This window comes from Melospiza georgiana, chromosome 26 (assembly GCF_028018845.1).
Source record: "Melospiza georgiana isolate bMelGeo1 chromosome 26, bMelGeo1.pri, whole genome shotgun sequence".
Lineage (NCBI taxonomy): Eukaryota > Metazoa > Chordata > Aves > Passeriformes > Passerellidae > Melospiza > Melospiza georgiana.
In genome coordinates, this window is record NC_080455.1 from 2549546 (window position 1) to 2562416 (window position 12871).

General features: G+C 63.1%; 1 protein-coding gene across 1 annotated transcript; it reads right to left on the bottom strand.

The window, feature by feature from the left end:
- Nucleotides 1–300: 300 nt before the first annotated feature.
- MEX3D (mex-3 RNA binding family member D) lies at nucleotides 301–12568 on the bottom strand. The gene is made up of 2 exons (XM_058040917.1): nucleotides 12109–12568; nucleotides 301–1656 (listed from the first exon to the last, which is right to left on the bottom strand). Exons 1-2 carry the CDS (start codon nucleotides 12566–12568, stop codon nucleotides 404–406), a joined length of 1713 nt encoding a protein of 570 aa, XP_057896900.1. The 3' UTR covers nucleotides 301–403.
- Between the last annotated feature and the right edge of the window lie 303 nt (nucleotides 12569–12871).

Genomic DNA, 12871 nt, shown 5'->3' on the forward strand with positions numbered 1-12871 from the left:
AGTTTGCAAACGGAATACTGGTATTTGGGAAGGACTGGTGGAGAACAGCCGGGCTCCCTCCCCAGCCCCACAGCCAGGTGAAGAGTTAAAGCTATTCTGTAAACATCGGAGTTTCCTCCTCGCGGAATTCACGCCCCTCTTTCCTCATCCTCATCATCCTCATCTTCTTCTTCTTCTTCGGCCCCTCGGCCCCCACCCTCCCGACCCCCCTCTCGGCCTCCCCCCGCCCGCCGTGCCCGCCATGCCCGCCGTGCCCTCTGCGCCTCCGGCCGCCGCCTCGCCCCCCTCCCGCCCCTGCGCCCATCGCATCTGGTATTAAATAAAAAGCTCGATTTCAACAGTAGAAAGTCCTTAAAACGCCGTGGTGTTGGGGTGGAGGGGGCGCCCCGGGCGAGCCCCCGCGCTAGGAGAAGATGTGGATGGCTTGGGTGGCGGGCACGTGGCACGCGGGGCACTGCGGCTGCGCCCGGCCGCAGATGCGCAGGGCGCACTCCATGCAGAACAGGTTGTGGCCGCAGGGCACCAGCGCGGCCATCACCTCGCTCTCCAGGCACACCATGCACTCCCGCGAGCTCTTGCGGTGCCCGTCCGAGCTGCTCGAGTCGGTGGGCGAGCCCGAGGCGGCCGAGATGCTGCCGGGCAGCGAGGAGGAGGAGGAGTAGCCGGTGCTGTTGGAGAAGGAGGAGAGCGAGCCCTGCGCGGGCAGCCAGGCCAGCGCGCCGGCGGGGTCGCTGGGGATGCGCCGCGCCGAGGGGTGCTCCAGCCCCGCCGCCCCGCTCTCGGGCAGCGTGGGCGAGTGGCGCGGCGTGGCCGGGCCGCTGTTGCGTCTCTGCGAGCTGTTGATGGAGGAGCAGCTGCTGAAGGCCTGCAGGGGGTTGCCCGAGCGCTCGAAGGGCGACCAGATGGTGGTGGTGGGCGTGGTGAGGTCGAGGGCCAGGAAGTCGAAGCCAAAGTCGCACTCGTCGGAGCCCAGCGGGGCCGGGGGCTCGCTGAAGGTGCTGTAGGGGCTGGTGGGGCTGGCGGCCGCCACGCGCCCGCTGTAGAAGGACTCGGTGGAGCCGCTGCCCAGCGAGCTCAGGCTGTCGTTGCGCAGCGCGGCCGGCGGGCGCTGGGCCGGGTGCGGGGCCTTGGCCCACGGGGCGGCCGCGCCGCCCTGCAGCTCCAGGCAGACGTCGGTGCCGTTGGAGTGGAAGTCGTTGTCGGCGTTGACGTCGATGAAGGAGCCTGTCCTCATGGTGATGTGCGCCTCGATCTCCTCGCGCGCCCGGTCCACGTTCTCGGGCATGCCCGTCACCTCGAACACGGGCTCCTTGTCCCGGCTGGGCGTCACGATGTACGTGTGCGTCTGCTGCTGGATGCGCTTGATGGTGGCGCCCTTGGGTCCCACCACCAGCCCCACCACGCGGTAGGGGACCCTCACCTGGATGGTGGTCTGGCCCGGCAGGTTGGGGGGCCCCTGCAAGGCCCCCGTCAGCCCGTTGACTTTGTTGCGCGTGGCCCGGATCATGGAGAAGTGCTCGGCGGCCGAGAGGATCTCGCGCTTGGCCATCTCCACGTCCTCCTTCCTGCCCGTGACGATGAACACGGGCTCCTCACCCCTGACCGGTGTCTTGATGTACGTGTTGGTCTTGGCACGCAGGGCTTTGATTTTGCAGCCTGTAGGACAAGGGGAAAGGGGGAAAAATGACACATCAATGCTGGGGCTCACAGTGACCCTCTGCTCACCCAGGGTGGGGACACAGTGGACCAGCAGGAACCAGCAAGAACCACTAGGAACTGGCAGGAACCAGCAGGAACCAGCAGGAACCAGCAGGAACCAGCAAGAACCACTAGGAACCGGCAGGAACCAGTAGGAACCAGCAAGAACCAGCAGGTACCAGAAAGGACCAGCAGGAACCAGAAGGAACCAGCAAGAACCCAAAGGAACCAGCGGGAACTAGCAAGAACTGGCAGGAACCAGCAAGAGCCAGCAGGACCCAGCAGGAACCAGCAGGACCCAGCAGGAACCAGCAGGACACAGCAGGAACCAGAAGGACCCAGCAGGAACCAGCAGGAACCAGAAGGAACTAGTAGGTTCCTCTGGCTCTGCACCTGCAGCATGGACACCCTTGGAGAGCAGGGTCCCTCCCACCTCAGAGGCAGATGGGGGCTCATGGTCAGTGCTGGGGGCTGCCCTGGCCTCTCCCAGCTCCTGGCACTGTTGTGACCCTCAGGGACTGGGGATCAGCAGGATGCAGCCTGCAACCCTGCTCCAGAGGGCTGGGATAGGTGTGGGCAGAGATGCCAGGGCAGGCAGCCATGGGGGCACCATCAGGGCCACTGAGAGGTGAGAAGCTGGATTCACTCCAGAGGTGTGTAAGGAGGTACAAAGAGAATAAAGATGTCAAGATGGAAAGGAAGGAAAAGGCTGTTTGGATCATGCAGGTCCACTGACACCTCTGAGCCAGCAGCAGAACCCGAGGAACAGCCCTGGAGGCACTCCTGGAGGGACAGGGGAGCTGGACCCTGCCCAGGTGGGGACACAGGACACAGCCACCCCCTCCCCTCATGTCCCCAGTGGGATCCCTCGGGCTGGGCTGGGGCAGGGGTGCTCCCAGGGCTCTCCCTGTTCTGGAAAGTCCTGCTTCCCCTGCAGGAGGAACGTGATTCAGCAGGCACAGCTGCCCACGGCTGCCTGTGGGATTGAGAGATGGGGCTGCAGCTCTGCCTTGGCCCCGTGCAGCCCTGGGCACAACCCTGGGCACAACCCTGGGCACGGCCCTGGGCACAGCCTTGCCCTGGCCCAGCTGGGGTCCTGGCTGGGGTCCAGCCAAAGGCTCCTGCTCTCCCCTGGGGCTGCAGAAGGCTCCAGCTCTCCTCCAGGGCCCCTCTGCTCTGCCCCACTGCCTGTGGCTGCCAGCCCAGCCCCACTCCCTGCAACCCCAGCCCTAACTGCATCCACTCTCAATTAAGTCCCAGGCACAGTTTAACCAAGCTGAGCTCAGTGAAGACTGGCACACAGCAGCGAGGGACCCCTCTGTCCCCTGCCAGCCCTGAGCTTTGCAGGGCACCCAGCACAGAGCTGGGAGCCAGCAGGGATGGAGGGTGCTGGTCCCTGGCCGTGGCAGAGGCTGCTCAGATCCCTGTGGATGAAGAGCTCGGCTCCTCCGGGCACAGCCAGGCAGCTGCAAGGGCCTGGCTGGCTCAGGGCACTCCTTCCTTCCCCTCCTCCTCTTCCCAGACGCTCCCTGAGGAAGGGCAGGGCTGCTCTTCCAGCTGTGAGGCTGGAGAAGGAAAGGCCTGGAAGGCTCAAGGGCCTCAGCACATGAAAGATGCAGAGCTGCTGGAGAGAGGCCAGAGATGCTCCAGGGCTGGAGCCCCTCTGCTCTGAGCCAGCCTGGCACAGCTGGGCCTGCTCACCTGGACAGGAGAAGGCTCCAGGGACACCTCAGAGCCCCTTTTGGGGCCTGAAGGGGCTCCAGGAGAGCTGCAGAGGGACTGGGGACAAGGCCTGCAGGGACAGGACACAGGGAATGGCTCCCACTGCCACAGGGCAGGGCTGGGTGGGAGATTGGGAATCAGGAATTGTTCCCTGACAGGGTGGGCAGTTGGGTTTCTGTAGCAGTGAGGTTACAGGGGTGGTTTCTGTGAGCCAGAAGCTTCCCCTGTCTCCACAGAGCCAACTCCAGGATGGATCTGACACTGGGCAAGGCCCAGCCCAGCAAAGATGGCAGGGACACCTTGGGATCACGGGTTTAAGAAAGGAAAGGTCTTGAGCAGCTGTAATTGGGCCTAGGGCAGAGCAGGGTTAGAATCTGTCAGAAGCAGCTCTGCAGACACCCAGGGCAGGGCAGGAGCAGGGGCAGGAGCTGAGATTCCCCTGAGGCCTCCAGGAAAACCATTCTGTGAAGGCCATGGAAGCCCACGGGGGTGCAGATGCACCTGCAGCCCCAGGAGGAGCCCACAGGGAGCAGGGACATGCCCAGGGAAGGCTGTGGGCCTGAGGGGAGCCTGAGCTGGAGCAGGGTGGGGACACAATGGACCAGCAGGAACCAGCAGGTCCTGGCAGGGACTGCAGACCCCTGGAGAGAGGAGCCCACGCTGGAGCAGCTCTGCTGGAAGCACTTGGGACCCTGAGGGGACCCAGCTGGGACAGGGTGGAGACCTGGAGGGACCTGTGTCCCCTGGGAGGGTCCTGTGTGCCCTGGGAGGGACCCCACACTGGGGCAGGGCTCCAACTCCTCTCCCTGAGCAGCAGCAGCAGGAACAATCTGGGATGAAATTACTGCTTTCCCACCTCCCTGTACTGCTGCAGGGCACAGGGAGAGCCCAGGAAGGAGGGAGGAGGAAGGGGAACATATTTTAAAGATTTATTTTACTTCTCCTAGTCCTGCTCTGATTTTGTTAATAATAAATCCAATTAGTAGTCCCAAGCTGAATCTGTTTTGCCCTTGTCCATACTGGGTGAGGCATCTCTCCTTGCCCTTATCTCAACCCATGTTGAAAATACAACTCTGCTGTATTTTCTCTCCCCTGTCCACTTGTAGAGGACAGCGATGGAGCAGCTTTGGGGGGTGCCTAAAACCAGCCAGAGCCAACCCAGTACAGTGAGAGAGGCTGCCCAGAGCAGCTGGGGCTGCCCCTGGATCCCTGGCAGTGCCCAAGGCCAGGCTGGACAGGGCTGGGAGCATGGCACTGGATGGGCTCTGAGGTCCCTTCCAACCCAAACCACTGTGGGATGAATGGCACAAGGAGTTGGGGCAGGTCTGTCCCAGGCAGGTGAATCAGTCCAGGCTCTCCAGCAGAGCAGAGGGGGAGCAGGGGCTGAGCTGCAATCCCTAAACCTTGGGGATGACAAGAAGTAAAAGACTGTCACAGCAAGTGGTGTCACACTGGGTGGTGTCACAGCCAGGCTCTGTGGCACCACCAGGCCCTGCCAGGTGGGTTTATGGCTGGGCACACAGAGCAGCAATGGCCCAGGGACTGGGGCAGGGCAGAACCACCCAAGGTGACATTTACTGGAGCCATTGCCATGTGCCAGCTCCTGCAGGGCTGTCCTGGGAGAGGCACCTGCAACTCCCACGTTCCCCTCCCAGATCTATCCTGGTGCCTGCTGCAGGATCTGCCCCTGCTCCACTGCTGGGCAAAGCACAGGACAAGCCCAGGGCAGTGGGAGGAGGCTCTGCTGTGCCTCCCACGGGCACCAGCTCATGCCCAAGGTCCCAAATTCATCCTCTGCAGCATCACAGAGCCATGGATATCTCAGCTTGGAAGGGATCCACAGGGATCATTGATCCCAACCCCTGTCCCTGCCCAGGCACACCAACACCCCACCCTGAGCAGCCCTGGGAGCTCCTGGAGCTCTGGCAGCCTTGGCACCATTCCCTGGGCAGCCTGGGCAGTGCCCAGCCCCTTCCCTGAGATCCCCCAACCCTCAGCAAGTGGCACTTTCAGGATGCAGGAGCTGCACTCAGGAGCCACATCCCACAGGGACATGGCCCCGTGAGGCTCCTCCTCACCCCACTGCATCCCACAGAGCACCAGAGGGACCCAAACCATCCCAAACCATGGCATGGCAGCACCAAACCCACCAGAGGAAGGGTTTGTCTGGCTGCTCCCAGGAGCTCTTCACAGGGTCAGAGCCAGAAACCTTGGACAGAAATCAAAGGGGGCCTGGCTGGGCCAGTTCCACCCTCCTCAAACCAGCAGCACAGGAAAAATGCCCCCATCCCTGCTGGATGCTGCCAGGGCCAGAGATGGCACCAAACCCAGCTGGGGGTCCCAGGGGAGGGAAGGAGAGGAGGTGGTGGGTCTGGGAGGGTGGGGGTGTGGGGTCACCCCTGGCTACCCCAGGAGCACAGCAGGAAGGGCTGGGAAGGGAAGGGAAGGGAAGGGAAGGGAAGGGAAGGGAAGGGAAGGGAAGGGAAGGGAAGGGAAGGGAAGGGAAGGGAAGGGAAGGGAAGGGAAGGGAAGGGAAGGGAAGGGAAGGGAAGGGAAGGGAAGGGAAGGGAAGGGAAGGGAAGGGAAGGGAAGGGAAGGGAAGGGAAGGTTTGGGAAGGTTTGGGAAGGTTTGGGAAGGTTTGGGAAGGTTTGGGAAGGGAAGGTTTGGGAAGGTTTGGGAAGGTTTGGGAAGGTTTGGGAAGGTTTGGGAAGGTTTGGGAAGGTTTGGGAAGGTTTGGGAAGGTTTGGGAAGGTTTGGGAAGGTTTGGGAAGGGAAGGGAAGGGAAGGGAAGGGAAGGGAAGGGAAGGGAAGGGAAGGGAAGGGAAGGGAAGGGAAGGGAAGGGAAGGGAAGGGAAGGGAAGGGAAGGGAAGGTTTGGGAAGGGAAGGGAAGGGAAGGGAAGGGAAGGGAAGGGAAGGGAAGGGACTGCCTCGGGCTGTGCTGGCACCAGCACCAGGAACTGCCCCAGAGCATCTCCAGCAGGGGGACACAGCAGGGACCAATCTGTGCTGCCCTGGCCCCAGGCCCAAACCCCTCCTGAGACACCCCCTGGCCCCAAAGCTGAGCAGGATGGTCAGGATGGGCAGTGCCCAGGGCAGTGTTTGACACTGGCACAGAGAGTGATGGCTCTGGGACACAGGGACAGGTGACACCAGCTCCCAGAAGACACCCCTGTCCTGCAGCACACCTGAACCCCTGAGGTGGCTGAGCCAGGGCTGTTCCTGCCCAGGATGGGGGGTGGCACCTCATGGCTGAGCCCCCAGAGCCAGATGGAACTGAACTGCAAACTGGGCTTCAACCAGCACCTGCAGCTGGGGATCATGGCATGGGTTGGGCTGGAAAGGACCTCAGAGCTGATCTTGTTCCACCCCTGCCATGGCAGGGACACCTCCCACTGTCCCAAGTGCTCCCAGCCCTGTCCAGCCTGGCCTTGGGCACTGCCAGGGATCCAGGGGCAGCCCCAGCTGCTCTGGGAAATCCATTCCAGGGATGGATTCCACAATTCCTGATGCCCAATCTCCCACCCAGCCCTGCCCTGTGGCAGTGGGAGCCATTCCCTGTGTCCTGTCCCTGCAGGCCTTGTCCCCAGTCCCTCTGCAGCTCTCCTGGAGCCCCTTCAGGCCTCAAAAGGGGCTCTGAGGTGTCCCTGGAGCCTTCTCCTGTCCAGGTGAGCAGGCCCAGCTGTGCCAGGCTGGCTCAGAGCAGAGGGGCTCCAGCCCTGGCAGCATCTCCGTGGCTCCTCTGGCCTGGCTGCAGCAGCCCCACATCTTTCTTGTACTTGGAATGATCTGGACCAGCACAAGACATTTCAGATGAGCCCCAGCAAAGCTCCACCCCAGCATGGTGTGCCTCCATCCTGGATGGCCACATCCCTGTGAAGCTGCTGCAGGAGCAGGGCCATGCCCAAGGGGCTGTGCAAAGGACCTGGAGCTGCCTGGAATGCCAGTGAGCTCCAGGCCAGGCAGTGCCAGGGCTCAGCCCAGCAGCTGCAGGTGGCACCCACACATTGCCCTGGCCAAGGGGTGCAGAGCAGAACAAAAAATGCCAGACTGGGCTGCAAGTCTCCACCAAAGTGGCTCTAAAGATCCAAATAAAACAGTCCAAAATGAGAGGATAGAGGGGACAGACCCAGGGATGCTTCAGCCCCAGCAGCTGCAGCAGAAACACCAAACTGTGAACACCAGGGCCTGGGTGAGGGTGGCTCAGCTGCTGTTACATCCCTGAGGGCACAAACTCATCCTGACACCCAATGGCCACACTCTGGCAGCAAACCCCAGCATTCCAGAGGTGTCACCCCCCTCCAGTGCCAGTCCCCAGCTGTGCCTGCAGGGACAGCCCCCATGGGGGTGAGCAGGACACTCCTCCCAAACTCTGCCTCAGCTCCATGCCCTCCTCCTCTTTCACCCTCTCCCCATCCCACACAGCTCCCATTTCTCTCCACTCTGCAGAACTGCCCTGGCTGAACCCATCCCAGCTGCCCTTGGATGGGACGTGGGTAATTTCTGACAGGGAACAGAATCCAGGGAATTCTCCCCAGGATAATGTGCTGATGGAGGCAGGAGAGGCAGCCGCTCCCCCTGGACACCCTCACTGGGCATCACCACAGCAAACCTGGCTCTCTGAGAAGCCTCAGACAGGGCTGAGAGCACTGCAGGAGCCCATGAAAGCAGCACAGCACTGGGAGAGGGCTGGGCAGGGCCTCCCCATCCATCCATCCATCCATCCATCCATCCATCCATCCATCCATCCATCCATCCATCCATCCATCCATCCATCCATCCATCCATCCCCTGTGCTCCACGGATGGATCCACACAGCTCATCCACACCCTGACCCCAGCACAGCCCAGGCAGCCTCTGCTCCCACATCAGGATCCTGCCACGAGGACAGAGCAGCTCATCCCCTTCCAGAGCACATCTCTGTGTCACCAAGGGGCTCTGTGCTGGCAGGGCCCAGCTCTGAGTGATAAAACCCAAAAAGCACCAGCAGAGCTTTTCTGGAGCAGCCTCTGGTAGCAGCAGGCAGGAGGATGGTGTCTGTCACAGGAACCCTCTGGTGCCTCAGCCATGGCTGTTCCTCTTCCCCAGCTCTGCAGCATCTCCTGATCCACATTATCCTGGGGAGAATTCCCTGGATTCTGTTCCTTGTCAGAATTTACCAATGTCCCATCCCAAGGACAGATCCAGAGTTCTGGAGCTCCTGGTCCCCTTGGATGGCACAGGATGGGCCAGGACAGGGGCCAGGTGGGGAGGAGAAAATGCTGCACCCCCAGCACAGCCCTCTCCCTTTGCTGAGCGCTCCCAAACTCTGCACACAGAGCTCAGCCCTGCTGCAGGAATCCAGCACATCCCACCTTGGCAGGGAGGCTGGGCTGCTCTCCTTGGGACACAGTGTGCAGCCAGGGCCAGCTCTCAGATGCACAGGCAGATCAGATCCCTCAGCAGCCACATCCATCTGTGTGACCCAGCTCTGCTGGGACCCAGCTGGGAGGAGGCAGCCAGGAAGAGGTGCCAGGTGCCTCCAGGGACAGCAGAGAGCAGCAGCCCAAAGGAGAGAGGCTGTGAAAGGAGAGGATTCCTTGCACCCCTGTGAGCCATGGTGAGGTTAGAGGTGACCCAGAGGGGCCCAGGGTCACCCTGTGCATCTCTCAGCACGGGAATGGCAGTGAGGAGAGGTGCCACATGCCATCCTTCCCTGGATTTACCCTTAGAGCACCTTCTGTAAACAACAAGTTTCCTTCTGCAGAGCTGTGACAGTCCCCAGGTGTCACAGATGGGAACAGGAGCTGTGGCTCCATTCCCTGGCAGGCACCTGGTGGAAATGCCCCTCCAAAGCTGGCACAGCAGGAATCCACAGCAGCACAGAGCCCAGGTGCCAGTCAGGGCAGCTCCAACCCTGCCCATGCTCCTGGTGACCCCTGTTATCCCCAAGGCTCTCTCTGCTGGATGGCAAGAGGAGCCCACGCTGCTCCAGTCGGTGCCACAGCACTTTGTGGAGATGATCCCTTTCACAGAGGAGTCATGAACAGGGGAAGGCACAGCCAGGGAATCCCATCACACCCGTGCGGGCAGGGGTGAGAGACCCAGATCCCAGCTGGAATGAGCAGCCCCAAGTCCCAGCTGGAAGAGGAGCCCCAGATCTTGGCTGGCAGACGCTGCTCCGTGGTGGCACCGATGCCAATCTGGGCATGGGCTCACGATAAACACTTCTCCAGCTCAGGGAAGAAAACATCAATTTGATTTAGAGAATAAAGATTTACCTGATGGGCTGCTGCTGCTCCTTTGTGAAAGGGTTAAATTAGGGCATCTGAAGGAGAGAAACTGAAGAAAAGAAGTAGAAGTTGGGTCCAAGTGCCTGTGTCCCATCTCAGCCTGCACAGGGCAGGACAGGATCCACGTGCTGGTCCTGGCTGCCAGGACCTCCCTGTCCCCACGTGCCACAGCAGCCAGGTCTGGGCAAAGCAGGACAGCTCCCAAAGAGCCCCAAAGTGAGATCCCGACTCCAGCCCCTTCCAGGGCACCCAAGGCACATCTTCATCCCTTCCCATGTTCCAGGCATGGCAGCACCACGAATTTCTGCTCCCTGGGTCATACCCAGGCTGGGCAGTGAGGCAAAGACAAGAGTGACAGGGACCCAACCCAGCCCTGCAGTGTCATCAGCAGGGCACAGTTTGTCACCACGATGATGATGGTCCAGCCAAACACCCCAAGGCTCAGCTCTACAGCCAGACCGCACTGCCACGGGGCTCCCAAAACTGAGGGAGACTCGCAGGGGGCCCTGGGAACAGAAGGTGTGGAGGGAGAGGAGCACAGGGTGAGTGAGAAGGGCTCTGCTTGGTGTGAGCCCTGAGGAATAAACTCAGTATTGCTCAGGGTGAGTGAGAAGGGCTCTGCTCGGTGTGAGCCCTGAGGAATAAACTCGATATTGCTCAGCTACACCTGAGCATCCCTGCTGTAATGCAGCTGCCAGTGGGGAGCAGCTGGAGCACAAAGGCACTGCTGCCAGCCCCGTGCTGCCCACTGCCCATCCCACAGTGTGACCGAGGGTGCTGAGTGCCCCTCCTCAGCAAAACCCCAAACTGTGGGGTCCCGCAGCATCCCGGCAGGCCAAGAGCAGAGAGGGGCAGCAAACACAAAGGGAAACCCCTGGAGAGGGGACAGGGCTGTTCCTGCCCAGGGGCTGCGGCTGCAGCAGGGAGCTCCAGCTCACAGCCAGCCCAGTTATCTCCAGCACCCTCTTAAAGCCAATATAATGTTTTCTTCGCCAGTATTTTTTAAATAAGTTTCACGAGCTCACAGAGCTTAGCGAGCACCCAAACTCCACCGAGGTACCTGGCTGTGCCCCGAACTCCTCGGGGTGCTGGAGGGGCAGCACCGGGGTCTCACAGCACCGGAATACCCAGGGCAAGGTATTGCAGGGCAGGCACGGACCGGCAGCCCCCGGGCCGAACGCGGCCATTCCCAGCGGGCTCCCAGCAGAGCCCAGCCCGGCACAGCTTCGGTTCCACCAAATCCAGGTCTCATCCAGCCCGGGAGGAGGAGGAGGAGGAGGAGCAGGGCGCGGCGCCACGCTCCGCTGCCCGGCTCTGCCCCGGCGCTCCCCGCGCCCGGCGGGCTCCGGCAGCCCGGGGGGAGCCGCGGCCGGGGCGGCGGGACCGCGGAGGGGGGCACGGAAAGTTGGGAGGCCGGGAAGCGGGGCCGGCTGGGAGGCAGCGCAGGCCAATGGGAAGCGCAGAGCATGATGTCACCGCGCTCATCACAGCATGGCTCTGGCTAACAAAGAGAACAATGAGCCTGCCCAGCTCCCCGCTTCCCCTCTGGAAAAAAAAGCCCCCCGACCCCCGGGCCGCAGCCCCCCGGGCACGGAGCGCTGGGAGCCGCCGGCCGAGGGCAGGGCTGGGCTGCCGGAGCCCACAAGGGCAAAACAGCCCCGAGGTCACGCTCCCTGCCAGGGGATTCCTGCCGGGATCCCTGCGGGCAGCAGCTCCCTTCCTTTTCCCTTTTTTTTTTTTTTTTTTTTTTTTTTCCTTAAATCCTCCGCCCTGGGTGTTTTCTTTTTGATTTTTCCAGGTGAAAGTTTGGTTTATTCGGTACGTCCTGGAGACAAAGCCCACTCGAGGCACACCCACCCGGCAGGGGCTGGGGCGTCCCTTTGTGACAGGTGGGTGCGAGGGGCTCCGGGGCCGCCTGCGGAGCTCCGGCCAGCACCACGAGCGGGTTAACGACCATTTATATCGGATTTATCAGCAGGATTTGTAAACGAAGGCTGAGATAAGGGGCACCGCTTACACGCCGGGTCTGAGATACGGAGCTGGAGGGGAGGGGGCACAGGCACAACTACAATGAAAGCAAAGCTCTCGCCTGCCTCGCTCCGTGTCCTGGCAGCTCCCACGGCCTCGCGTGGCTCCCGGGAACTTTCCGCGGGCAGCCGGCGTTATCCGAGGCGGGCCGATGGAGTTTAATTTCCAGTTTAATTGCCATTTCCAGGCAGTTCGCTGGGACCGGCGCGGAGCGCGGCTCCCGGGACCCGCGGCCGACTTTCGGGGCCGCGGCGGTGTCGCCGTTAAGTTTCCGCCTCCGCAGGGAGACAAAGCCCCGAGACTGCCCCAAATCGCGGCGGGCGGCGCCAGGGAGAGAGGGAGGGAGGGAGGGGGTGCCCGTGTCCCGCCGTGTCCCCACGCCGCGTTACCTTGCCGGCCCACGATCTCGGCGACGTGCTCGGAGCTGGGCACGGGCACGCACTCGGTCATGTTCACGCTCTTCTTCCTGCTCGCCGGCGGCTCGGGCAGCAGCGCGGGCGGCCCCAGCGGCGGGGCCAGGCTGCCGAAGGCGCCCGCGGCCGGGGCGGGGGCCGGCACCGGGGAGCCGCCGCCGCCGCGCTCCCGCTCCCTTAGGCCGCCCGGCCCCGCGCCGCCCGCCGGCTCCTCCGCGCCCTCCAGCCCCAGCAGCGAGAGCTGGTCCAGGGCGAACCTCAGCGCGGCGGCTTCGCCCTGCGCCGGCGGCCCCGGCGGCCCCTCCCGCTCCCGGCCGGGCTCGGGCTCCGGCGGCGGCTCCTGCCCGGCGGGCGGCGGCGGGCTGAGCAGGGTGAGGCAGCGCGGCGGGCCGCGGGCCGGCTGCCCGGGCTCGGGCTGGTACATGGAGCCGGGCATGGCGCGGAGCGGGCGCGGAGCGCAGCGGGCCGGGGCCGGGGCGGTGCCGCTGCCCGGGGCCGCCGCCGCCGCCTCCCTGCGCCCCCCGCCCCGCCCGGCGATATGGGCAGGCCCGCGCCCCCCGCGCGCATGCGCGACACGGCCCCGCCCTCCGGCCAGGGCTCCTCCCCGCCGGAGCCCCGCCCACCGGCCACGCCCTTCTGTGCCCCGCCCACCCCGGAGCCGCGACCCGCGGAGAGGGTCGGGAATTTGGGGAGGGGTGCCCGAGAATTTGGGGGGGTCCGGGAATTTGGGTGGTTCTGA

Coding starts and splice junctions, on each gene's coding strand:
- MEX3D (XM_058040917.1), bottom strand. CDS start 12,568: ATGCCCGGCTCCATGTACCAGCCCGAGCCCGGGCAGCCGGCCCGCGGC. Junction 1,657..12,108: donor CGAGATCGTGGGCCGGCAAG/GTAACGCGGCGT, acceptor CTTGTCCTACAG/GCTGCAAAATCAAAGCCCTG.